Source organism: Triticum aestivum, chromosome 3B (assembly GCF_018294505.1).
Source record: "Triticum aestivum cultivar Chinese Spring chromosome 3B, IWGSC CS RefSeq v2.1, whole genome shotgun sequence".
Lineage (NCBI taxonomy): Eukaryota > Viridiplantae > Streptophyta > Magnoliopsida > Poales > Poaceae > Triticum > Triticum aestivum.
In genome coordinates, this window is record NC_057801.1 from 57,256,355 (window position 1) to 57,283,685 (window position 27,331).

The window sequence follows — 27,331 nt, forward strand, 5'->3', positions numbered from 1 at the left end:
GACTGTGAACACACTGTGGTTGTTGCCATGTTGTAGACAGGATAATGTGGCAAATTGGCTGCATAACATGGCAACTAATTTGCACATCAATTCTCTCAGATGCCATATACATCTTTCCATGTGGCAAGTATTTGTCTGAACACAGCATGTCTGTTGCCATGTTACAGTCAGTACAATGTGGCAAATTCATTGTACGGCAGACTCAATTTTTCGTGTTTTGCCATGATGACTTGTGATATCTGAACACACTGTGGCAATTTCAGGTTGTTCATTAGATGTTTTTCATCGCTTTTTTGAATTCTATATTGCATTTTAACATGGCAATTTCAACCTAGCATATTTTTTGCCATTGAACACATGTCAAGTCATTGTTGCATGAGGACAGGGTATGAGCTGCCACATCTTAGGTTTGTGCAGTGGAGGATTTTGTGACTTTCTTTCTTACTATCTTGTGCTAACATGGCAACTTCAACATTTTGTTTTTAAGTGCATTTATGATCTGTACATTTTTTTTCAAATGTAACCAATGTGCTTAATTGCCACATTTATGTTTTCGACAATCATAAGGGGGGTGCGTGCGTGTTCATGTGATATTTTGCATTCACTAGTTGACATTTTCACTCGAGCCCATGTGGCAAGGACATTCTGTTAGGTGGCAACTGCCTACTTCTTGCATTTTCATTTCCACCGTCATAATTTGGTCTGTTCTTACCTCAGCAGAATGGCTCGCGGTGATCATCAAAACGATGATGATGATTTCATGGATCTGCCACAGCAGAATCGGGCAACTGGACGGAGAAAAGAGGGCGACGAGGTAATTGTCCACACACCCTCCTCCTCCTGCATATGTTATTGGTTGCCACCTCAAGCTTGGAGTCGTCTATCATGAACTAAAATTTCATGACAGTGAAAACACGGCAAGAACTGATCATTTGTCTGTTTTTTCGCAGAAGAAGAAACGTACTTGTAACAGGGCCTCCCAGGAACGACTAACTTCATTGACTGGCAGATTTACCGACGATCAGAAGGGAGCTGCTGCTGAGATGGGTATGCAGGCTCTGATGAATGTCCGGTGCACGAATCTAGTCAACCCTGTATGCGACTGGCTTGGTGAGATTTATGACCCCGCCTCCAGGAATTTTGTGATTCCGGGACGTGGAAGAATGCCGTTGAATGAGGAATCCGTTTCTGCGCTGTGGGTGTGCCCCGTGGACATATCAAAGTCCCGATGAGGTCAATAACAAGATCGAGGAAGCGTTGTTCCCCCGTTTGTTTCCTGGGTTGGAATCCATGCCGAACACGTCTGTATTGGCAGATTCGCTGCAGGCCATGACAACCCATGGCGAGGTTTTTAAGATGAAACTACTCATGTACCTCATCTCAGCTGTTTTCGCGCCGACCACTTCTCTTCGCCCAAGCAACAAATGCTTCCCCATCCTGGTGAATGATCTATCTTTACTACATTATTGTCCTTCAATCTTTTGGCTTCCGATGTCATGTGCAAGCTAGTCATTGCCAGTGTTCTTTGATGTTTTTTTCCATTTGGTTTCTGATGCGGCAACTCGTTGTCCTGAAAATTGTGTGGTGCAGGCAAAACTGAAAGATGTGAAGAACATGAATTGGTGTATGTTCATTGCCGACTTCCTGCATGATGCATTCTCAAGCAAGATGTACCAGAAGGGTTGTCGACTACATTTAATGGTATTTTTTTCACCAGTCCTTTTCTGTGAACACTCTTTTTAACACCTTTTATTTTCATGCATGGCAACCTGATCATAACAAGATGGCAACTGCCATCATGACAATATGGCAACTGCCATCATACTATGATGGCAACTGCCATCATGACAGTATGGCAACTGCCATCACACTATGATGGCAATTAGCACATACAGATGGCAACTTCTTCTTGTTCTCTTTTTTCATTCACTTCAACTTGATGATTGTAGGAACATATATTATCCTATTTTTTCGCAAAATACCATGATGGCAACTGATATTTCTTTCTTTTTAAAATTGTTGTACATCAGCTCATGTACGTCAATTGTCTTGATCTGTCCACTGTGGATTTCACTGGGATAGGAGGCCCACCACCTACGCACAAGTTTGTTGTTTCTGCATGGACTATCGATGCTGTCAAGGCTGTGCTTGCTGCAGACAGGGTAACTGATACCAAATATGGAAAACTGCAGGTTAGTCCTGGTTTCTTTCTCTAAACGACATTCTTTACAAATTTTTGCCGCATAACATATGAAAAATCGTGATGTGGCAACCGTCTGTGGTTAACAAGAGATGACTACCTTTGTTATCCATGGCTGTCTGCATATGGTATCCATGTCTCACTCCACATGGCAACTCTGTCATTCGTGCTGAAACTTATATTCGCGTCTTCTTCTTTTTTCTTTTTGTAGTTTTTGCAATACATGAACTGTTAGCCAGTGTTAATCATTCTCTCTTTTACATCCTAGCTATTTTTTGGTTATTTCTAGCTGATGGCCAAGCATGTTATAGACTATAGCGTGTTTGGGGGGCCTCAGAACTTTGGAAAGTGGATGGACGTGCACTCAGCTCCGTCTTGCCCTACTGAGGTAATCAAAGATATACATCTATGGCTGCATTCGATTATTATTTTTTGATCTTGTGCAAGTGACTGTAACATGGTTGGTTATTGCTGCTTCTTTGTTTTGTTCACAGGCGAGGGCACCTGTTGAGCATCTAATTGGGCAGTTTGCATTCGGAATGACCGGCTTGCTCGTGAAGTTGGTTCAGGGTTGGACGTCCCTTAACGGCTCTGACAGCGACACGGTCGCGAGGCAGTTCACTACATTTGTCCCAGAACGGTCACATCGGCCAACTGGTTGTCGTGGCCGGTATGACTACAACAGTTCCCAAGAGCCTGCCGACACACAAGATCAACTATATGGAGACGCTGGTCTCAACAAGGAGGACGAAAATGACATGGAGAACGTGCAAGACGACAACGATGACGACGAACATGGCGAAGTTCATGCAGGTGGTAAGAAGGGCAAGGATGCACCAGATGTCCCCCCACCGGACAAAGTCAAAGAACATACGGCTGCGAGAGGCGAGCGGGTGTTGCCCTCAAAGAGGGGGAGGGGTCGAGAGGATGATGGGCAGGGTTCCCCTAGCAAGAGGTCTAGGAGCGATCCCGTAGCTGCTAGGAGGAGGTTCGACTTTTTTGTTTAGTGTATTGTGTTGTCTATATTTTTTGAATCAGACTAACCCCTTTTCGCATTTTGCTTTTGCTAAGTGCGACAATGAGATTGCTATCTGACAGTTGCCACCTTTTTGCATCCATCTTACACGTGCAGTGAGGTGATAGCTGGTGGATGAGCAGTTACAAATAAACAGGCACCAACGCCTACCCGTGCTTCTACTCGGTTGAACAAAGGTGCCCCCATTGCTGGTGCCACCCATTCCACTAGGTCATCTCCTTGTATGACGACGTCCAACACCGGGGATCCTGTCGTGTGGCCAGACTTGAGAAAGCCAGTCAAGAAGTATGTTTTCCATGTTCTCTCATTGCCATATTGCTATTTTTTTCAATGCATCTGTGCAGGTTGCCACATGGGTTTCTGTCATCAGTCCCACATGGCAACTGCTGCTTTAAAATGATCTCACTCCTTTTTTTAACTGCATGGAAACTATTGCTTGTTCTTTTTGCATGGCAACTGCTATGTAGGCCAAACGGCAAATCTTCTTGTTCCTGCATGGCAACTTTCATCTTTGCATTGGCTTGTGTGCTCACCACATACCTAGTTTTCAAATTGCACTACTGGCAGACCAGACATTTTTCATTGTTCTTCAAGTTTGCTAGCATGGCAACTCTTGGTGGATTTTGCATGGCAACTGCTAACTATACCACATGGCAACTCTTATTCCACCTGCATGGCAACTACCAGCTTTTTCCACCTACTTTTCATTTTTCTTACATTTTCTACCATGGCCAATAATTTTTACTTTGTTTCTTAATACCTTTTCCATGTGCTTTCCTTTTTTGCAGGGTGAAGAAGACTACTGCACGCACGGTCAAGCATACCATTAGGGACCCACTCGCACGTCTTCATTCAAAGTTGTCAACAGGTGGCAACTCAGATGCTCACGAGCCACCAGTCGACAAAACTGCTGCTGCACCACCAACTGTTCACACAAACTCTGATGCAAGCGGCCGACCATCTCCGTCTGCTGCAGATGTGCAGGCTAGAATAATGGGCATCCGTACATCAGCGAGTGACGAGTCGGTATCTGCCAGGACAGCTGAAATATTGCCCACTCTTCTGGCAATGAAGGATGCTGCTGTGAGCCATGCCACCCCATCAGCAAGCGTTGAAGTGGATGCCCCCGAGACCAACCTAAGCAAGGAAGATTCCCGCTCATCTGACACTAATTCCAAGCGCGTGCGTGGTGCCACTCATGTGTCCACGACAGAAGTGGCTGAGGCGGCAGTTCATAATGATATGCCATTTGCAGGTGAGAGTCTTGGCACAACAGCTCCAGCTCCTGGCAGTGCAGATATTGCTAAGGCCACTATTTCGCGTGCTGGTCTTCCACCTAGGCGTCGTAGCCCCCGCAAGCAATCAACAGACGTATCCAACACACCAGCTACAGCTAGGAGCAGCAGAGATGAGTCTGGTTACGTCCCTGTGTCCACACTGTTCCTGCCAACTGCCAAAAGCAATGTTATGGAGAAACCAGAAGACCGGGGTACAACTGATGCAGGTGCCAAGCCGGGCACGAGTGATGAAGGTGAGCGTTCGGAGCAGACTGCGCCTTTACCCGCAGTGGAAATCCCTATCTTAAATCTGCGCACTTCGAAGCTCCCAATCAACATTGGTGTCCCCTACCGCCCCAACAAGAGGATTGTCAACAAATCTACGCCCGTCATCGCTGACAGCACGCCCTGCCCTATTGACAAGCCTGATGATTCTGCAGTGGCCGATTCAGATATGTTTGTGATCTTTCATCGTTGGATTCTGCCCCGCAAGTTGTTCACGGTCCGGCCAGTAGGCATGAGAGGCACCCAATGGCCTTCACCCCACCGAGCTTCAGCCTTGGCATCAGTCAAGATCAACCACTGGTTCAAGATCCTATGCCAGTTGCCTTTGCTTTTCCGGGAGGCATGCCCGCAATGATGGTGCAGCCAATGGTTGAGGGTAGGAAGGCTGTCAAGTTCGCAGAGCCGATCGTCCAAGGTACATTTCTTCTGCGTTTATCTTTTTTCTTGTATACACCTGTGTAGTATGACTTTTATCCCAATCATTTCTTTTTCTGTTTTTTGGTTTCTCATATGTGATGGCAACTGCCATGTGATGACATGGCAATCGAATTTACTGCACCATCTCACCTACATTTTTGTTGCCATGTTGTAGTTTCCATTAGGGCAAGCACATTTGCACTGGTGTTGATAAAACATGGCAACTGTACTTGTTCTCACATGGCAACTATAACGCTCTATACATTTGTATTTGGATTTGCTGTAGCATGTCACCTGCATTTTTTGTTTCCATGCTGCATTTCTCATCCGGCAACCACATGGCAACTGGAGTTGGAACAACATGGCAACTGCAGTTGCTTTCACATGGCAATTACAGTGCAATACACCTGGAAACTGGATTTGCCTTCACATGGCAACTGGAGTTCGCACAACATGGCAACTGCAGTTGCTTTCACATGGAAATTACAATGCAATACACCTGGCAACTGGATTTGCCTCCACATGGCAACTCCCCAATTTTTGTATCTATATTACATATCATGCACCTTTTCTATTAGCTCTACTTTTGTTTTGTTTTTCAGGTATCCTAAACCACATTTTGATCCTTGCAGGCACCCCCGAGGAGATTTTGCCGTCTCTTGATGAAGCTTACCGTAGGATTGAGGAGGCAGCATTGCAGAGGAGGTCCTCACGAGGTCAGGGGCAATCAAGTTCCAATGTGCCTGCAGATACGGTATCTGAGGATACCATTAGGAGTGCCACCCCTGGTTCTGTGAGGCAGCAGAGGGTAGTTCACCCACCTCCCGCGGAAGACTACGAGCCCGAAGTCAGGGCCACAAAGTAACAAACCCAGCTGTACGATATTGTCAAGCGATTTGGTAATGTGAGGGCCAGCAGCAAGCACATGAAGGAGCTGAAAACATAAATGACCTCACCACATAATCTCTCATTTTGCTTTGCTCTTTTTTACCATTCATATTCTTCGTACTTTCTAGACATGATCCGCTTACGTTTTAGTTCTTTCTCTTTTTACTTAGTAGACATGATTCTTTCATGCTATATCATTTTCATACAGCTCATGTTTGGATAGAACCAAGGTCATTCAATGCGAAGCGACGTATGCCGACCTGGGTGATCTTGTCGAGTCCGTGAGGCCAAACGGTAAAATGTCGACGAATGTAGTTGCATGCGGGATTGACTACATCAACAAGCATCTGGATATGTCTCCTGACAAAACAATCATGCATTACAGTGTGACCTGCAAAATATGGGATGGTGACTTCCACCACAAAATCCTGAGGAAGATTTTTGCTCAACATGGTGAATTCAAGCTCAAAGTGAAGAAATATGTGAGTACTCCTTCCCTGTTTGCACTTATTTTTCACATGGTATGGTTTTTTGCCATTATCTGCACTCTGTTTATGTGGCAAATGTTTCATGTGGCATCAGCTGCCGTGCAAACTAACTTTCTGATTTTTGCATCCCGTGCAAATTATGTGGCAACTTCAAAGTAAAATACACGGCAAATTTTGTTCATACATGGACGGCAACTTTCTTTCAACTACCCACTATAACTAAACATTCTACGTGATTCTACTTTTTTGTCCCTCTGTTGTTCTTCATGTGAACTTTGCTTCTCATTTCCTTCATTTTTACTTGCAGGTCCTATTCCCCATGTTCCAGGAGCTTGCACCACACGACCCACACGGCAAGTGTGGTCACCACTACGCGATTTGTCTTGACCTGAAGAACCAACGCTTTGAGGTGCTTGATTCAATGCGTTCGGCAGCTGATGCAGACCTTACTTCGCATGCTGAATTCTTCATCAACAACGTCAAAGAGACATGGAACCGTCACTACGAAAACTCAAAGGTCCAAATCAGACATTTCCCGATTGAGTACGTCGCGACTACGAATCAAGGGAACACGTAATTTCCTACCCCTTCCTTCATGTGCCATTTACATCAATCCCACCCCTCTTTGTTGTTACATCTGAATTGAAGTTTAACATTGCTATGTCTATCCTTTTTGTGAGTTCACCTCACTCTTTTTCTTGTGCAGGACGGACTGTGTCTTTCACACGTTGGAATACTTTGCAAAGTGGGAAGGTAGACTTGTTCCCGCTGTCACAGCGGCAATGGTCGTTGAGCTCCGGAAAATTTACACATGGAACTGTTTGACGAATGAAGATATCAACAAGCGGTCCGGAGCACGCGAGTTCGTGGAGGAAGCTGTCAAGAAAGTCATCAAGAAGTACAAGTGATCATGTGGCGTTACACACCAGACGCATACCTTACATTCTGTTGCCGAGGAATGTAAGGTACTATCTTTGTTCTTGTCAAAACTATGTTTGTGTGCTATGTTATGATTGCAACCCCGCGTAGCCTAGTATGTAGTGGTGATGTGTGAGCGACATTTGAATATTTTCTGTAATGTATGTGTGGATGTGAACCTATTTAGGCGTGACAGCAGATAGGTTTTATGTTTATCGTTATTATTATGGTTTCATCGTTTGTAGCACCAGTTTGCTGCTTTGAATGCGTCTACGATGTTTTAAAACATGGCAAATGTAGTTCATCAGATATGGTTAGTGAAAGTCATCGTCATTTTTCATTTGGTTGTTTTGCTTCTTTCTTTTTCATTGCTAACTGCACCGGCTAGCATGGTAGTTTGATCATGTAGCCGTAACCTTTCCTGCGATTGATGCACGTTACGCTTCTTTCAACTTGTTTCCCATACATTTGCACACAACACACTATGTGTGACTAAACCGCGTCGAATTAACATGGAAATATATGCGATGCAGAGTCATTACAAATAACATGGCATATTTCAGTACAGCTAACGTGGCAGATTCAGTACAAACAACACGGCAGATTCAGCATAAACTACATGGCAGATCCAGTATAATTAACATGGCAGATCCAGTATAAAATATCATGGCATATTTAGTGGCATATTTAGTATAAAATAGCATGGCAGATTAACTACACATAACATGGCAGATTAAGTACCCACAACATGGCAACTGCAGTTATCCATTCAATGTATTTTTCCTTCTACTTCTGATGCCCCTCAAGAGTCATTCTCCCAATTTAAAAAAAATCACAACATCTAGGTTACAAAACAAAATGTCCACAAGGACCATGTCACAGCGTCCCAATTTTGCTTACGGATTGCCCGTCCCTTTCTTCGTTTTCTTGTGTTTTGCTTGAATCTCCAATCCCGATTTGTACCTTATCTCTTTTGGACGCCCCTTTGTGATGGAACGGGGCGGGTTCCTGACCTGGGTTTGTGTGCTTGCTATTCCAGATCCTATCTCCGAGTTTTCAGATGATAGCCCCGTGGATGAAGGCACAATTGATGTGCGGGGGAACCTGTGTAAGGCTTCCTCAGCTTTCCTCTTCTTGATCTCATCAAGCTCTCTTTTCAGGGTCTTCCTCTGTTTTTCTGTGACTCTCGCTGTCTCATCACTCTTACACACTTCATCAATTAGGTCAGCATAGTTCTTTGTCAGCACAAGGTGCCTCACGGCTTCCATGATTGACTCAGGTCTCTCGTCATGCACAGCCAGAACTATGTTTGTTGTCTGCGGCGCCAACGGGTCATTAGCGTCCCAAGTCCATCGCCGCCTTATGAAATGGCGGGGCATCCGTGTCACAGTGTTCATGTCCATTACTTTTAGCATGTGACAGCACACAATGTCGTCCCATTCAAACTTGCAGCATTGGCAGTAGTATTCGCCTTGTCCGGTCGAGGCTTTCACGAAGTAGTTCCTTCCTTTGTCCGGGTCTTCAGGTTCTGAATCTGACATGCCCAAAATAGAACACACCTTGAACGTATGTTCGTCCACCTGGAAAGCTGTGAACATGCTGGCACACTTTATTTCTTCCTGGAATCTGCAAGTTTTGTGTGTTTTCTGTTGAACTATCGTGTGATCTTTTTTTGTAGCACCTTATGTTGTCATGTAAATAGAAATACATTTTGTCTAAACATGGCAAATATAGTACCTTGAACATGGAAACTGTAGTACATTAGACATGGCAACTGTAGTACATTAGACATGGCAACTATAGTACATTAGACATGGCAACTACAGTACATTAGACATGGCAACTGCAGTACATTTTCAAATGGCCATCGTTATTTCCACACCAACATTCCCAATGGAAGCACATTGCATAAAACATGGCAACTGCATTTTATTAAACATGGCAACTACAGTTGAGTAAACATGGCAATTGCATTTCAGCAAGCATGGCAGTTGCATTTTAGTAAACATGGCAATTGCATTTCAGTAGAAATGGCAACAACATAACATTTTCAGTTGACATTGGCATTTGCATACCAACATGCCCAATGGAAGTACAGTGCATTAAACATGGTAGCTGTATTTCATTGAACATGGCAACTGCATGTGAGTAAGCATGGCAAACAGTATTTTTCATTGAACATGGCAACTGCAGCTGAGTAACCATGGCAAACAGTATTTTATTAAACATGTCAACCACAAATCATGGCAACTGCATTGCATTCTATATGGGACCTACTGTCTTTGTGCTTTGTGTAAATAAGACTGTAACGCAACTGACTTACTTGTTAAAGATCTTGTTGGTGTATATCTTGCTCATCTGTCTCTCCATCGGTAAATACGTTAGCAATTTTGGCTGCTTTAGCGCGGTGTTTGCTTCTTGCTGTAGCTCAGATCCCAGTATTTTTTGTTGCAAAGTTGTGTATTGCTTGGCAAACTGTAGCAATGAGTTGCCAGGGCTCACGTACCGCTTCAAAACAGCATCGAACCCCTCGCTGCGCTGCGTAGTCTGCAGAAAAGGGAAGAAGCACTGCATGAAGTAGGCCGGCACCCAATACATTCGCTTCTCCCACAGGCTAGCAAGAGTCTCGTTGTCTTGGACTTGATATGTTTCAATCATGGCCATCCAACTCCTTTCAAACTCCTCCACCGTCAAGTTGTGGTCCACACACAGCTTGAATGCCTTGTGCAGCTCCGGACGCTCAACAAAGAACGGTCCTAGCGTCTCCTCGTCCTTCTTTATAATGTGCCACCTGCAGTGCTTGTGCACTTCCAACGGAAAGACCTCCTCTATGCCTGCACGCATACTAAAATCCTGGTCTATTATTATGTTCATCGGAGAAAGTCCATCCATGCACTCCAGGAAGGTCTTGAACAGCCAAACGTACCTATCCGTGTCTTCGTTCCAAACAAGCCCGCACCCGAACTGCAACGATTGATTGTGGTTATTTATTCCTATGAATGGAGCGCACGGCATCTTGTACATATTAGTGAGATACGTCGCGTCGAATGAAATGCAATCTCAGAAATTTTTGTAGGCTCTTCTTGCAGCACCATCCACCCAATACATGTTCCTGACATGGTCCTCATCGTCCAACCTTATCCTATAGAAGAAATCTGGATCTTCCTTTGCTTTCTCATCGAAGTAGGCCATCGTGGCTTCTATGTCAGCCAACTTGCTCTCTCTACGGTATTTTGCCTTTAGGTTTGTGACGTCAGCTGGTATGTAGGGCATGCTACTCAAAGTCCCATTTTTGCTGTGGACGAGTGATAGTATCTGCACCATTCTTGATGGACCGACGTTACAATCATGTAGCAGCTTTATGAATTTCCTCTCGAGTGGGGTGAATCCTCTATGGGCGGTCAGAAACTTCACCAGGTCGAACTTCTTTATGAGTTTGTGGTTGTGCTCGTCAAAATATTCAGTGACCACATACTGTGTTCCATCTACGTTCAGCTTACACCGGACAGGGCATCCCATCTTGAGAATGATACCTCTCTTTCGTTCTGGAACGACAGGCGCACACCTTTTCCCTTCTTGTTCCTTCGTGCCTTGTGGCACCTCATATCACCTCTGCTGTACTCATTAGTTTTCTTAATTTTCCTATGGTATTCGGTGTTGACCGCAAACCCATGGAACTTTGCATATGTCTGGTAGGATTCCTATGCTTCTGCAAACGATTCAAATCTCTGCCCAACGTACGGTGGCTGAGGTACCACGATCTTTGATTTCCCATCATCGTCATCCCCTTGTGCTTCGTCATCAGTTTCATCATTCACTTCAGTATCGGCGGCAGTTTCATCTACTTGAGTGTTTCCAGTGCTTGTGTTCAAAGGGGTGCGTGTCGGTATTGCTGGAATGATTGCCATTTCCGACTCTGACTCGACATTGTTTGCCTCATGATTGTCGGCAGGCTGGTGGAACACGTCTTCCGTGCGCTCAGAGCTCCCCGCAGTAGATGTCCCTGCGCTGCTGTTCAATGTAGTTGTAGGCCCTGTAATAGAAAAAAACATGTATGAGCGTAAGATTTTGCCATGAATAACATGTTTATCGTAACGGATCACATCAACTTCAAGTGATCTGGCATGGCATCATTCAAACAGCAAGCCGTGAGTCTGCCTGTGGACATGCATGGCAACTGTAGTTGTCTAGTCATGGCAACTACAGTCCAACAAACATGGCAACTACTTTTGCCAATGCATGGCAACCAGCTCATTTTAGTACAAAAACTTGGATTCTATATGCATGGCAGCTGTAGTCCTACATACATGGCAAATACTGCTGCCAATACATGGCAACCAGTGTGTTCTAGCATCAAAACTTTTGTATTCTAGGCTTGAGCTCACTAGGCAAATGCGATCAACCATTAGTGCTGCACACATGCTTTTAGCAGTTGGCAAATCCCGAAAACAATATATGACTCATTGCACAAACCACTTGTTAGCGTTTTCCGTTTGATTTTTTCCACCATCACCACTACAAATCTTTTTTTTGTCACGTGCTATTTCCACAAAAACAAATGCAGCGCTATTTTGCGGTTCAAATTTTCCTTACCTTATTGTGCTGCATGTGCCCATCTTCTGTGGTCTGTCACACCAAAAAGACGTGCTCTATCTGCAATATGTGAAGCTTGCCATGAGATGTTTGCCGGGGTAGCACCACTGTAATAACCTGTAAGCATGATAGTTGTTGGTCAATAAATGGCGACTGCATTTTGTCCTGGCATGGCAACTGCAGTTGTCCAGGCATGGAAACTGCAGTTATCCTGGCATGGCAACTGCGGTTGTCCAGGGATGGCAACTGTAGTTGTCCAGGGATGGCAATTGCAGTTGACCAGGGATGTTCAACTCATGGCAACTGCAGTTTGTTTACTCATGGCAACTGCAGTTGTCAACTATACCCCTTCTGCTAATTCATCGTCCGCAACTTCACTTTTTATGGACTCACCTATGTATGACGTCGATGGCAGGTACATGGGTGCCGCCTGATGCCACGTGCTACACGAAGGCTCTGCATTTTTTTCGACATAACTCGTGAGTCTTTTGCCATCCTTTGCAAGTTTATTTTTCATGTCCAGACCAGTATGTTTCTTTTTCGTATGCGTTACCTTGATTTGCCACATTAGCTACTTGAAGTTGGCTGCCCGTACATTTGTCAGTGTTAGCGCCCTATGACTGAACTTGCCATGGTGCCCCCCTGAGTGTGTTTTGGTCATAAGAACCTGCGAAAAAATGACAGTGTAGGACATAAGTAGAATGTCATCTTCATCGTCGTGAACATGGCAAATGTTCTTTTTCTTTGTTATCATGCATCATACCAATGCCTGCGTACTGTTCTAGTAGTGGCAGCAACGGCCCTGCAGAAATGAGTTGACTGTACTCTGATGCATCCCAAGGGGGCGTTTCTAGCCTTTGAGAACCGAAAAGATCAGCGCCATCTCCGTGACTCATTCTTTTCCGCGTCTCGTTTTTGCCAATGTGCTATCAATCACTGCATGAACAAGAACGCATCAACAATCCACAAAAAATGTATCCTTGTGCTGCTTGCATGTAGAAGTTAACACGTCAGTGTTATCACATTTTCATGTGTAGGCAACCAGCATATCATGGCTAGTAGGACATGTACATCCACTATCTTTTCTAAAATCTGGGTGCTAGCTATCTGTTCGATTCGATGGCATCAGCCACTACAATAGGATGGCAAGCAATAAGTTGACATGGTGGCAGTTGACGACAATGATAGGTGGCAACTGACGTTAGACACGAGTGGAAATTAATTTTCACACCCTCCATTATTCCAAATTTTCTCAATTTTCTCTACCTTTTTATGGATTCCTACACATCCATTCATTTACCAACTACGTGCATCAATCTACTGAGAACTTACGGTTATCTCTAATGTAGTACATGGCAGGTCTAGTGTATTCTGCTTGGCAACTGCGAAGACACACAACCCATGTAGTGTATTATCCCTGTAGGATGGATCTAGTTGCCAACCTCGTCGGTAATTTTGCAATTTTATGTGCCATGTAGAAGGATGAGAAGCAGTAGGGAGATCGGGAGATTCACCTGCTTTCTGGTCGTCTTTGGAGGGCGTTGTTGGATTGGGGGTGGGGAGGGGTGGGGTGGGGTGGGGGAGGGTGGGGGTGTGGTTTGCGGTGGGAAGGCCCTACGGATCTGCTCTGGTTGCCATGGCAACCAGAGAAGGCCGGGATGGAGGTAGGGGTTCGGGAGGTGGGAGAAGATGGCGGCAGTCGGGATTCGGGAGGTGGGAGAAGAGGCCGCGACGTCTGGATCGTGCAGGCTGCTGGGTCCTCTGGCCCGCGTCTGGGCGGGGTTGCCACACACCGGACGTGCGGGTCGTGCCTTTGCGCGCCCGGACGTGGTCGTGCGGGCTGGTTGTTGTCCATGCCACACAAGGTGTGTGGCACGACTACCCGATACACCAGACGTGTGGCAGTTATCGGGACCCTTTCAAATTGGATGTGTCATGCACATATTGATTGACCGAGTCATGTACATGTTGAGTGTCTGTCTTATTGTAGCCACGTTTCTAATGTAGCAAGAGGCTTTTGAATACCAAAAGTCTGGTGGATTTGAGCTTCCCCAAGTAATATTACAGATTTGATTTTCATCGCATACTCTTCTGTTACATGTCTAGGCTTCTTCAGCCAGAAGGATAGATTTTGAACTGAATTAGTGATTGCATTTACCATCATAAAAAAATGCAATCCTGGTTCAAAATAACGCTCTCTTCAGGGAATTTAACACTGGTTCATTTTTTTTAGTTATACAGATCATTTGGAACTGAAGGAAGAATAATTGTATGTCATGGTAACAATTTGGTTGATGCAGTTCACATTGTGGGGTTAAAGATCAAGGTCACTAGTAGAAAAAGGGCAATGGTCCAGGCCGGGTCAGCTCATTAGTCCCGGTTCAGTCCAGAACCGGGACCAATGGTGGCATTGGACCCGGTTCATGAGCCCCAGGGGCCGGCCGGGCCACGTGGGCCATTGGTCCCAGTTCGCCTGGACCTTTTGATCATGGTTGGTGGGATGAATCGGGACCAATGGGCCTCGCTCCTGTCCCACCACCATTGGTCCCGGTTGGTGGGACAAACCGGGACCAAAGGCAGCCCATTAGTCCCGGTTGGTCCCAAAGGAAGCCAGAGGCATGGTTTAGGTGCAGCCCAGAGGCGTTACCAAACCACCTCCCCCCCCCCCCCGAGCAGCTGGACGAACGCATCCACCTCCCCACGCGCTGGGTTGATGAAGACGACCACGTCATTGGCGTACAGACTGACGCGGAGCCGCCACTCCGGCAGGCAGCGGGTGCAGGGTGCCCGAGCGCGTGGCTGCCTCGAGGAGTCGGTGCAGGGGATCGATCGCCAGGATGAATAGCAGTGGCGACAGCGGATCGCCTTGCCATAGTCCCCTCCAGTGTTGGATGATCGCACCCTCGACGCCGTTCAGGAGGCATGAGGACTCTGCGGAGGAGAGCGGGAGTGCAATGCAGCCCCTCCAGCGCGCCGGGTAGCCCATCTGCTGCATCAACTCCATGAGATACTCCCAGGAGACGTTGTCAAAGCTATGTCTAATTTCATCAACAACGCCGACTTGTTTTTCCTGTGCAGAAGCTTGCTCTGAACAAACCGGAAACTGTCATGGATCCCCTTACGCTTTTGGAAAGTGCTTTCTGCCGGCGAGATCAGCTGATCGATCACGTCCCCCAACCTCATCGAGAGCACCTTTGCGATCAGTTTGGCGACAGAGTGAATGAGGCTGATTGGCCGGAAATCTCCTAATTGTACGGCCTCATTCTTCTAGGGCAGCAGGGTGATCATAGCCTTGTTAATCGACGCGAAATCCCCTCGAACATTGCCATAATGTCGTCTTTGATCGTGTGCCAGCACGCCGTGAACCCGTCAGGCCCTAGGGCCCTCTCCGCCGGCGACGCGCACACGGACACCGCTGCCCACACCTCGGTCTTGGAGAAGGGGCTCAAAACTATTAATTGTCTGACTTCTTATACTTCTAGACACAGCCGTTGTTGGTGGAGGTAATGGAATTGAACTGTTACATGATTCATAGGTTGACTGCCTGGTTTGATGGGCCAATGTGCTGAAATGGTTCAAAGGGTAAGAAGATCGTCGGAACATAGTTTGTGAGATTTGGACTGCGTTTCCTCAATTGACTGTTTGTCGTAATTTTGAATAAAAAATAGCATCCTGAGCACTCTGACTTGTGCTTTGCCCAGGCTTTGGAAAGTTCCTTGTTCTGGCACTTCATGATCCAATTGTTGTATATTGTGATGGCGTTCAAATTATCTTTGTGTGCCGAGGCCATGTACATAGGTCTCCCTTGGTTTAGCTGTTTCATAATTGTTAAGTTGAAAGCAAGTTATCAGTAGTCTAATTGTTATTAGAAACAACAGTCGCATCATTCAAATCCCCCACTCACAAGCCATGTTAAAGGACTGAAGGACTTCCTCGCAAAAAAAAAAAGACTGAAGGACTTATTTTGTTGTCATTGGTATTCATAGGAGATATAGCCAGGAATATGATATCTGTTATAGAGCTCTTGTTTATGTTGCAGAGCTGATCACGAGTTTGTTATGCAAAGCTTGTTCATGCACTGTGCAGTATTATTTTATATAGGTGCTGCTCAATATCAGGCTAATGACAAGATTGATAATTTTGTTTCCAAACAGGTGAAGGAATGGCTGCTGCAGTTCTCACTGAGTTTGTCACATCACATCAATGGTGTCTGCTATTTTTATATGCTATCTTAAAAAAATTGTCATGTCTTAGTCTAGCCAAGTTTCTAATGTAGCAAGATGCTTTTGAATACCTAATCCAGGGAAGTTCAGCTTCCCCAAGTAACATTTCAAGTCGGATTTCAGTCATATCTTGTTTCCTTTGTATGGTAGACTGGTAGTGCTTGGCAGCTCTTCTCTTCAGCAATGTGTGTTTCGGGCCCAAGTATCGCCTAAATTTATATGCTTGTGTATTCTTCTCAGATGTGGTATGAAAAGTATACCATCACAGTCGATGCACTGTGGTTATGATCTGCTGGTGCTCTTTTTGTCCCTGAGATTAATAGCAGGAGATTAATCTGGGCAAGTCTGGGCCTGCCTGAGTGATATGCGGATTATCATATTAGAGAGAGGAAAAATGGAACTTATTTGGTCTGAACTAACTGAATTCTAGGAGAAAAGCGGCATGCTGGGTGAGCACAGTCAGAATAGTCATTTCAGCGGCTAGACAATGTTTGATCCAAATGTGGTCTTATATTACATCCAATTGATCCTATGGTGGTGCCATGTAGTATAATCTTTCTTATCCAGACAAACTCTGGTAGAAATTAGTGCCTATGCGACTGAAATTAGTGCGCTAGAAATTAAAGAGTAACATACACAAGTCCTAAAACTATTCGAGGGGTGTCAACTTAGTCCTCCTAGAAGTTTGGTAGTGTGTCACCTGCAGTCCTATCCATGTTGCATCAGCTTTGACTAGCACGGGTGGCGGGTTGACTACTGACATGCGGCATTTTTTTTTTTTTGCACAGCCCCCGGTCATCTCTTCTAATTTTGTGGCCCTTCTCCTTGCATACATCCTTTCCCTTTCCTTCCTCCCCTCCTCCAACAGCCACAGTCCAACTCGGAACCTGAACATCATGAACGTGATGAACCTTTGCGACATGTGCTGGAACCATTGACACATCTAACTTCGCTGCTCAGGGAGAATCATCTATGCTGGGGAGTAGCTGGGGACGAAGTTGTTTAAACTTTAGCGTCGGGGTGGAAGGAGGACTGAGGCCGAAGCCTGCCTGCTGCTTGCTGCCACTGCCGCCCTCCTACCTGCACTGCCGTCACCGTGCACTTCAGGAAAGGCAGCCGCCGCCGCATGGGGAAGGGGTCTGGGGCCGTCGCGTGGGAGAGCAAGGCCAACGATGACGTAGATGCGGGATGGTGGCGACCAGATCGTGCGAGAGAATCGGGGGAATGGGATGGATGGCTTGGGCAGATTGATGAGTAGACGGAATCCACGTAGGTTTTGTGCAATGAGGAAGGCTACAAAATTAGAAGAGGGGACATTTTGGGGTGGTCTATAAGAAATGTTGCCACATGGAAATAGTCAACCTGCCACCTGTGTGAGTCAAAGATGATGCAACACAGATAGAACCTGCGCGGATAGAACTGCAGGTGGCACACTTAGCAAACTTTTGGAACTCATATGAGCATTTTGGTAGTATTAGAACTAACTTGACACCCTCTGAATAGTTTTAGGACTTATGGTGTATTTTACTCAAAATAAATGGGGGATCCATTTTACGGTAAGATTTTTGGAACTGTATCTCTACGACCACCAACGAGAAGCTTGCAAAATTTGTGCCCAAACCATATTTTTTCTAACTGGTCTAAAGTTTGGACCCAAAGCATATCTATTGTGTCTTGCACTTTTTTTTTAAAATGTGTACAATGCAAATCTCAAATTCGTATACATCTTATTAACTTTTCTTTTTGAACAACTCTTGTTAACTTCTATACATCAATGGAACACTCGATGAACTGTGTAATTTTCGGAACCTTTTATTCTTGGATGGAAGTGATTGTATTGTCTTGAGTGCTCAATAAAGATCGATGGTTGTTTACCAGCAAAGGATGCCTCCACTTTACTCAATCTCACTGGCTTTGGGCGGCCACCAATGGCAATCTTGATATTAAAGTCGCGTGTAAATACGTCCATCCTAAGCTAGGATGGTATATATATGACCTCTCATGTTACGTTTTTTGTGTAATTTAGGTAGAGATCACTATACACCAAACTGGTTGGCTGAGCTGGAGGGGGGGCAGGGGGCATGCTCGTATACCATTAGGCTTGGGAAGGATCATGAACTTAACTGATACTTGTTAGCCTAATCAGAACCTACAATAGATTGCTGGCTCGACAAAACCACCCCAACCCCTAAGGGTAGCCTGGATCAATTCCATGTAGCCCGAGCTACCAGTGTATTGTTTTCCCCGTCCCTTTGATGCTTTAGTTGTTGCTAGGACAACATCAATGCAGGTCGGGTTGAAGCACAGGCAAAAGGCAAAACATTTGGAAGTCCTTAGTCATCGTCGGAAACATCAAGGGTATAAGAGCATCTCTAGCAGATCAGTAAACAGCCATCCCGGAAAAATCGTTTACGGTATCCCGGAAACGAATTTTGCAGGACGCCGGACGCTGAGCCAGAATAGATCCTTCAAACATATACCGCATATTCAAACTTGCAGTTCGCGCTTAAACTAGATCACCGGAGTTCATACATAAAAGCTTGCCGAAGTTCTTACTACATACCAGAGTTCATACTTAATAAAAACGGAAATTAAACAGTTCATACTTAAACGGGGTGCATACTAGTGTGCTTACAAATAAAGATCTGCCAAGCACAACCATGTAAAAGAAGATATTGCAACGGAATCTGAAGTGAACTATGATGTCTTGGGGAAACTGAACTACTTCCCTCGTTTAGGTATTAAAATGCATCTTGTCACATTACAAACTTACTCAACGAAGGCACATGCTCAGCAATTTCTTCCACATAACGTATACACTGCCGACCACATTGATGGAACGCGACAAACTCGGTAGGGACTAGGGGCAACAGCACACTACTTCACCTGCAGACAACAAAATTGCCAATCCGTTAGTAAATATAGTATACATACATGCAGAACCTGATGTGTATGCAGCATACACGGTTAAAAAAGCCTATGGCAAGATGTGTGTGCAAGCTCGTAAAACGTAACAGATATCATACTCTTCCCTATATCTCCTAGGATTACAAATGACAGCGAATTACACCATTGAAGCCTTTTGACAATGTACATTATTTGGGTGAGATAGTTGAATGCTACTAATGTCGTGTTCTCAGCTAGCTAACTCTGGCAAAACCAAGGGAGAACTCTAGGCATGCCCAAACAGGCAGAAGGCAGTAATATATAATTAACAGCAACACCACTATATGCAACACGTGGATATCATTTGCGACCCAAAAGGGACAGTCATTTTGCCTTTGGCGTCACTATTGTTTTTAATTTGTTTGTGTGCTATTGACATGCATGAATCCCTATAGCCGAATGGGAAATAGTTCATGGGATGCAGGCTGCATGCGCTGGCAGCCAGATATTCTTATTGTCTGTTACAGAGAAGATAATGACAATCCCCTGGAAGAACACTCAGCGCAATCTCCGAAGATTAGAGAAAGCTGAAAAGGCTGCTCAACTAGAGAAGGCCATTTTATTTTTCTTCTGATAATCTCTATCGCTCGTCTATCATACATTGATTACATTCCCATGTTTGAACATCTTCCTGTTATCAGTCAGTGCTGAAAGCGAACCAAAGGGAAGTCTGAGGAAAGGTGTCTATGGTGACATTTATAATGACCCCTTCAATCACTTTGATACAATCCTTGACATGGAAAAAGATGACGTGGCACCTGAGATAGAATAGGAAGAACCGAAGAAGTAAGCAGTGCCGAGTATGAGACTTACGCTAACGTTGTTATGTTCTCACTGCTCACAAGCTTTCCCGTATATTGTGTAGATTCACTTGCCAATACATGAAGGTGAACGAGTATGCTGAACGTGCTGATATCGAGATGGGTGAAATTAAAGAGCAGAATACTTTGAAGGCTTCGTTGATGAAGATGGTAAACATCTCCCTTGTTTCTACTGATTTTGATTGGCCATGTTATAGAGTGCTCTGACATGTGAAGATACCTTTTTTCTGTGTTCACCAGGTAATGTAATGAAGTTTTACATTTTCTGAATTATGGGCCTTGGAAATCCCATTCTGATTTGCCTAACATGTTCATGATGCAGAAATGTTTATTTCGACAAAATGGTTATTCAGCATATTTAGTGCCAAGTGCAAATCTAGCCTCCATAAAAAATATATAAAATAATTGCAGATGATGGTTTGAATGAGCCAGTAACAAACAAGCCCAAGGGACCATGCTCTGATTTAAGGTCAAAGATTGGGCAGAAGTCTACGAAAGTTATCATCGAGGTAAATCACTTGTTTTAGTATGAATATTCTGATGTCAATGATACACCGTGTCGCCTGCATACGTAGTTAAGAAAAAAAGCGCTAGCCGTTAATTGTTCGTTTTGCCACTGCCTTGTGCTTTCTGACCAAAGTGCACGCTTATGCGTAATTATGCACATATTAAGCGCTAGGCATTTTTCTATCGCCTAGAGCCTAGGCGTGCCTTTTCTTTAACTATGCCTGTACGTAGACAAAAATCAAACAGATCTTATTGGTTTTGTCACATATTTGGTGTCCAGCTAGTAGTAGGGAATCCATATATGCTTTTTTTTCTTTATCTACATTGCTCTTCATAGGAGAAGTTCCCCTAAGCATGCATTTTGGGCATACTATTGGCTTTTCTTTTTCAAAAAATGCTACTAATGTCTTGCTTTCAGCTAGCTGACTATGAAGTAGCAAAACCAGGGGAAAACTCTAGCATGGCCAAACAGGCACAAGCAGGTAATATTAACAGCAACAACACTATGTGCAACATCTGGATATCATTTACGAGTTACGACCCAAAAGGGACAGTCATTTTGCCTTGACGTCATCATCGTTTAAAATTTGTGTATGTGCTATTGACATGCATGAATCCCTATAGCCGAATGGGCAATAGTTTGTGTCATGCAGGCTGCCTGCATTGGCAGCCAGAAATCTTCCATACAAAAAAACCAAATAATCCAGATCTCACAAACTATATCCTAAAGATGTTACCTTTAGGACCATTCCAGCATATTACCACACGAGACCAGACAGCCATCCTACGTATCTTGCAGTATCCCAGCTCCATCGCGTCCACCAGGAATGGCTACGCCCAGAAGCATAAGAAGTCGGGCAATAGTGATTTAGTTACATAGATAAAGCACCAAGCATTAGCTCTCACAGTTTTTATAGATATTTATAACCCACTTTTGATGCTAACAATATATAAACAAGATGACATCTGTTTTAAAATGTGAAGACCATTCCTGAGAACAGTAATATTAAGCTACGTCATAATGAAAGCTTTAGCTCATAAGAAAAAATGCCTAAAATTAATCCAATATATCAAGCATACAAAAATCAAAACATGCCCAAACTAATAAATTCTAGAAACAACAGTGATTTTTTTGGTGTTCAGCTATAAATGAATCTAGCCTACTAGAGACAAGAAATCCAGTTTATTTGTGTGGCATACAAGTGTACTAGTCACTTGCAGAAGGGACCTTCAACAAGTGCCCAAAAACCTATTATTTCAGAAAGTATAGATTAAGGAGAAGTTATTGTTATGGAGATAACATTAATCAAGACCAAAACAGATGGTACCCGACAAACAAACATAACTAGCTTAGAGGACACAGCAGACCAGCTGAGTTACTCATTTGACATTTGATTTGGTATCTCTGAAGAGCAAAAACATAAAAACACAGTACAGATACAAGTTTGTCCAACTAGTGAAGGAACAATTTCTAATTAAGTTTAAGTTGTTAATGAACATTGGGGAAGCACAACGAAGGTATTCTAGAATATTACTAGATTTGGTTACTACCACAACACAAGGACTAAGGATGAGCAGTCACCTGGTGCATAGAAACTTGCGAAAGGATGAATGTCATTGGCATAACTTTGATAACTGCTTTGATAAATTTTCAAGGATTTCATTGACATCACTTCAACCATGTAGACATTGTCGTCCAGAAATAAAAACATTACACCATTTTCCTCATCATACCCAAGTATTTCGACCCCTCTCACCGATCCTTCAACCTGGGGAGGGAGCCCAAGAACAGTATGCATTTCAAAGGTCTTGTGCAGGAACCATGTGGCACCACCGTGATAGCCAACCTTTCTCTGCCACATTTCGAATGTACCATGAGACAATATGGCAAGACCAAGAGCACCATCCTCTGCCTTGATTATCTGATGCGTGGTGGAATAATTCAGACCTGGAGGGCCCTTGATCACAGCAAGACTATGCCTATCCAAATCAAACTCAATTATGTCATCTGCCAGCTCATCCAAATTCAAATAATTTGATTGGGCCCTCACCCTCTTAGACGACCAGTAAAGGACATTACCAACAAGGATCCCAGGATTACAGTTAACAAACTCACATCGATCGGCTGTTGAGATGAGATTGTCCCATTGCCCAGTCTCCGAGGAGTATACACAAGCGATGGGTGGAGTACCGGCTTGATGGCCTTGGCATGGGGACATCAAGACCAAATTAAAGGTGCTGGAGTGGCAGCTACCGTGCACCTGATGGGCGGTAGCGCAGAGCACAGCCCCATAGAAGTAGCATAACTCATCGAACCCTGGTGGAATGTCGACACGGTGATGCTCACTGGTGATGGGGTCCCACACAATGAACCAGTCCGTCTCCAGGAGGAGGACGCGGCCGTGGCGGCATCCGAGCAGTTCGGCCTTTTGGAAGCCATGGATCTGACGCCGAGTGTGGAACTTTTCAGGAGGGATGCGGTTGGGAGGGTCCAGGACGGGAGTGAACACGATGTTGTACATGTCTCTCTCAAAGACGCCGAGGAGGGGTGGCTTGCGATGGTGGGCAGAGAAGCTGCTGAGGAACCGGGGGTCGGTGGCGACGCGCAGCCAGCGCTTGCAGACGGCGGAGGCGCGCGGGAGAGAGGACGGCTGAGGCGGCAGGCGCATGAGGATCTCCCGGAGCATATCGTCGTCGTCCGGCAGGGAGGCAGGCGCAGCCGGAGAGGCACCGCCGCGGCGGCGACGGCGTGGAATTCCGGAGCCCGCCTCGCTCGAGTGGACTTGGGGGTGGAGCCGCGTGCTGCGGCGGTTGGTCACTCCGGCGCCCTCCTCGCTCCTGTGGAGTTGGGGGTGGAGCCGCGGGCTGCGACGGAGGCCTATCACGGCGCCACCCTCCTCGTTCGCGAGGATTTGGGGATTGAGCCGCAAGCTGCGTCGGCGGGTGACTCCGGCGTCCTCCTCGATCACGGGGATCTGTGGGTGGAGCCGCGGGCTGCGACGGAGGCCTACTACGGCGCCACCCTCCTCACTCGCGTGGACTTGGCGGTGGAGCCGCATGCTGCGCCGGCGGGTCAACCCGGCGCCCTCCTCACCGATGTGGATTTGGGGGTTGAGCCGCGAGCTGCGTCGGCGGGTAACTCCGATGCTCACGGGGGTTTGGTGGTGGAGCCGCGGGCTACGGCGGATGGCCATTCCGGCGTTCGCCTTGGCCTGGCTGGTGTGGGTGTGGGGATTCAGGCGTGGGCTGCGGCGGCGGCTCATCTCGGCGCCCTGCTTGGAATGGAACGGAGTGGAGGCGCCGCCCGTGAACCTGGAACACACATGGCTCGATTCGATGCTTTTACTTTTTTTTTATCTCGTGATATTTTTTAGGGATTTACCTCATGATGATTAATTATATAACTTTGTTTCTAGGAGTACGTAACTTTGAGGCTATTTGGTTCGTGACTAACTTTGTCAAAGACTGTCGCGCCTAAGGTTAGGCAAATTTGACTAACTTAGGTGAGTGTTTGATTCAAGCCACATCTTAAGCAAGCCACACTAGAGCCCCACATGGCATACACACAAAAAATATGGCAAGATTTTTTTAGGCTTGCCAACTTGTGGCTTTTATTTTGATAAACTAATCTTAGGCAAACTTGAAAAAATGTGTGGCAAAGTGTAGCAATGCAAGGCCTAGAACTCTTCAAAATGAGAGTCACAAGTTGGCAAGCCTAAGAAAATCTTGCAACAATACTATACACACACGCAAAACAGACAGACTTTCACGGACCCTGCCTCCTGGCCTTCTCTAATCCCCCCCCCCCCTATTTTAAGTGGTGGGCCCGTCCCACTCTATCAAATCTAAGCCAATCATATCCTAACCCCCCCCCCCCCCTAAACCCAAAGTAAACCCTCCGTGTGTGTAGCATTTCTCGGAAATCTTGCCACATTTTTTGCGTGTATGTCATGTGGGGCCTTAGTGTGGCTTGTCTAATGTGTGGCTTGAACCAAATACTCACCTAAGTTAGTGAAACTTGTCTAACCTTACGTGTGGCAATCTTTGGCATTAGGTGTGGCTAGAACCAAACACCTACCTAACTTGGTCAAACTTGCCTAAGGTTAGATATGGCAAAGTGTGGCTAGAAACCAAACAACCCCTTTGTTTAAACAGCACTGCGTATTCATTGAACAAATTTGATGCACAGATTACATATGTAGACACCCTTAAAAAACGAAGAGACATAAGACCTGAAGATTTGCACAAAGGATTCCAAATCAAGAAATGTAACAACACAATCAATGGAGACCATGCGCCTTGCCTAACCGTCGTCTCCAAACGGACTCCGTTGCCGCCGTAGCTTTGCCGGAGAGAGATGAAAACTACCACCACACCTGGATCGGGAAGATTACCGTCGCAAACTAAGCTGCTTTCTGAGCCGATGAAACGACCTGCCGCACACGACGACAGAGCCGAGTCTTTGTGGCGCGTCGGCCGAGGATCATCCTCATGTCCACCTGGTCCGGATGTCGTTTGACTTCAACCTATGTGATCGGTGAAGATGGGTGTCGTTGCACACTGCTATCCGCAGATCCCGCTTGAAATCCTCCACACACACTCTGTCATGGCCGCCACCGTCCCCATGGGTGACGAGTAACACCAGCCTACACAACCTAAAATCGCCAGATTCGGAGCCTGGTGAGAAGAAGAGGCTACCTTCTTCCTAGCATCATCGATTGGAAGAAGGCCGAGTGGGAAAGAAACGGGGCCAATTTATTCTGACGCGGCGTCGATCCCGCCGCCGATGCGACACCTCTGCAAAAGACTAAGCCCATACTAACTACTCGTTGGAGCAACAACGACGGGGTCCCCTCCCCCTCCCGTCACCGGAGCGACTGCTAGAGAAGCAAAGGACCCACGGCCACGTTGACGAAGATGCGGGCAGAAGGGTCGCCGCCCAAATCGCCTTTCCCAGGAGAGAAAGAGGAACGTGGGGCGAAGCAGATGGAGTAGAGCGTTCGCTTTAACTATATAATTAATGTGTACCTGTACAGTTTCTAAGCTCCAAGGAATCCCGGCCTGAGGTGCGTCGAGAGTGTTAGGCAGCGGTGGTGGGCCTATGTGTGAGTCGGTATTTCGTTGTGTTTGGGCCTATCGTGCGGCTGCCAGACAAACCGACGCGGCGTCTCCACGACCTTAGCCGCGAGCCCATTTTGTGGTGGCTTTACTTCGCAGGATAAAAAACGGCAAAAACAGTTCATGCAAACACCATGCTAGCCATCGCGACCGGCTCACCCAAGTGAAAGAATAACAAAGTAGAAATTAAAAAAACTAACAGCGGCGACAAAACTTAAAACCAGTTCGTGAAATTTCCAAACAAACTTTTGTAAACATTTTTCGAAAAATTAACAAAAGTAAAAAACATAAACGTCTTTTTGGAATTACGAATAATTTTTACAAAATGAAAAAAAATCGAAATTGCCCCTGGTTTTTTTTAATCGGGGAACAATTTTTTGAAGTTGTGAACAAATTTCTAAAACATAACACTGGTTGAATTTGTGAACAAACTTGAAAAAAGGGAACATTTTTAATCTGTGAAAAAATTTATAAATGCGAACATTTTTTCACTTTGTGAACAAATTTTGAAACATGAAAATTTATATGAATGTGTGTACAAATTTTATAAAATGGGGAAAAGTTTTGAAATCATCAAACTTTTTAGTTTGTGAACAAAATTTTAACAAGCGAACATTTGTTGAAATTCTAATCTTTTCTGAATTTTAGAACATTTTTAAAAGCAGCACACAAATTTTAAAATTCTAAAAGTTTTAGAATTTCTGAACAATATTTGAAAACAGATATATTTTCCAAAAAAATGTGATAAAAACATGAAAAATTAGAACGTATTTTAAATTCCAGAACAATGGTTGAAAAAAGAAAATAATTTTGAAAAAGAAATAATGAAAAATTCAAAGAAAATAGAAAAGCAAGAAAATAAAAAAGAAACAGAAAAAGGAAAAGAAAAAAAATGAAAAATAAGAGAAAAACGAAAAGTAAAAACGAAATAGAAACTGAAAAAGAAAAAACCGGTGCAGGAACCTTCGAGAACATCCCCAAACCCCTAAAAAACCTAGTTGAAACATCGTGGAAGATTCCAGAAAACCGGTATAGCTGCAACCTGAAACGGGCCGGCCCACCCCCGAACGGTTGCTCGCTCGCTTCTGCGAAAGAGCGACAACTTGTCGTAAAGAGCGGCAAATAGGGTTTTCCGCCTCTATCCCGTCCTCTTCCATCGGTCATCCCCTCCTCCTGCCGTCCACGACGCCACCTCACTACAACGCCCTCCCTTCCGACCTGGCCATCTCGGTGGTGTCTACACGACGGGGATGGAGGGTCGCGTTCGCCGGAGGATGCGGCGCTGGGCGGTGGCGCTATCCTCTTTGGCCGCCTCCTTCCTCTCCTTGATGTCGGTGTGGAGCCGTCACCTGTGGAGCACTTGCTGCCGGCTCGCTACTCACCGGCCACAAGATATAAATTAAAAGTTACACAAAAATATCGGAAGTTTCACTAGCACCAATTTTTTGCATCTCATTTTTAACATTTTCTAATAATACATCTCACTTTGGTGGATTATTTTAAATGCACGTTATGTTCCTATAGTAAATACATTTTTTTTCTCATTTTCGCAGCACTTGATTTTTTTTGAGGGAATTCCCCGGCGAGCTAATCCTGCACTGGGGGGCCACTACA

The 27,331-nt window shown here is 45.2% G+C and overlaps 1 protein-coding gene across 2 annotated transcripts; it reads right to left on the reverse strand.

Moving 5' to 3' along the window:
• Positions 1–18,775: 18,775 nt before the first annotated feature.
• On the reverse strand, positions 18,776–23,966 carry LOC123068550 (uncharacterized). 2 transcript variants are annotated; one of them, XM_044491155.1, is made up of 3 exons: positions 22,182–23,952; positions 21,337–21,430; positions 18,776–19,211 (listed from the first exon to the last, which is right to left on the reverse strand). In XM_044491155.1, exons 1-2 carry the CDS (start codon positions 23,860–23,862, stop codon positions 21,384–21,386), a joined length of 1,728 nt encoding a protein of 575 aa, XP_044347090.1. In that variant the 5' UTR covers positions 23,863–23,952; the 3' UTR covers positions 18,776–19,211; positions 21,337–21,383. The 2 variants fall into 2 exon arrangements, with proteins under 2 accessions (XP_044347090.1, XP_044347091.1); XM_044491156.1 differs by lacking the exons at positions 18,776–19,211; positions 21,337–21,430 and having other exon boundaries at positions 22,267–22,579; positions 22,716–23,966.
• Between the last annotated feature and the right edge of the window lie 3,365 nt (positions 23,967–27,331).

What these genes read in the sequence shown, in the direction of transcription:
- LOC123068550 (XM_044491155.1), bottom strand. Translation starts at nt 23,862, where the DNA reads ATGAGCCGCCGCCGCAGCCCACGCCTGAATCCCCACACCCACACCAGC. An exon ending in CGCAAGTTTCTATGCACCAG is followed by an intron (nt 21,431 to 22,181) that starts GTGACTGCTCAT and finishes TTCTGGGCGTAG; the next exon opens with CCATTCCTGGTGGACGCGAT.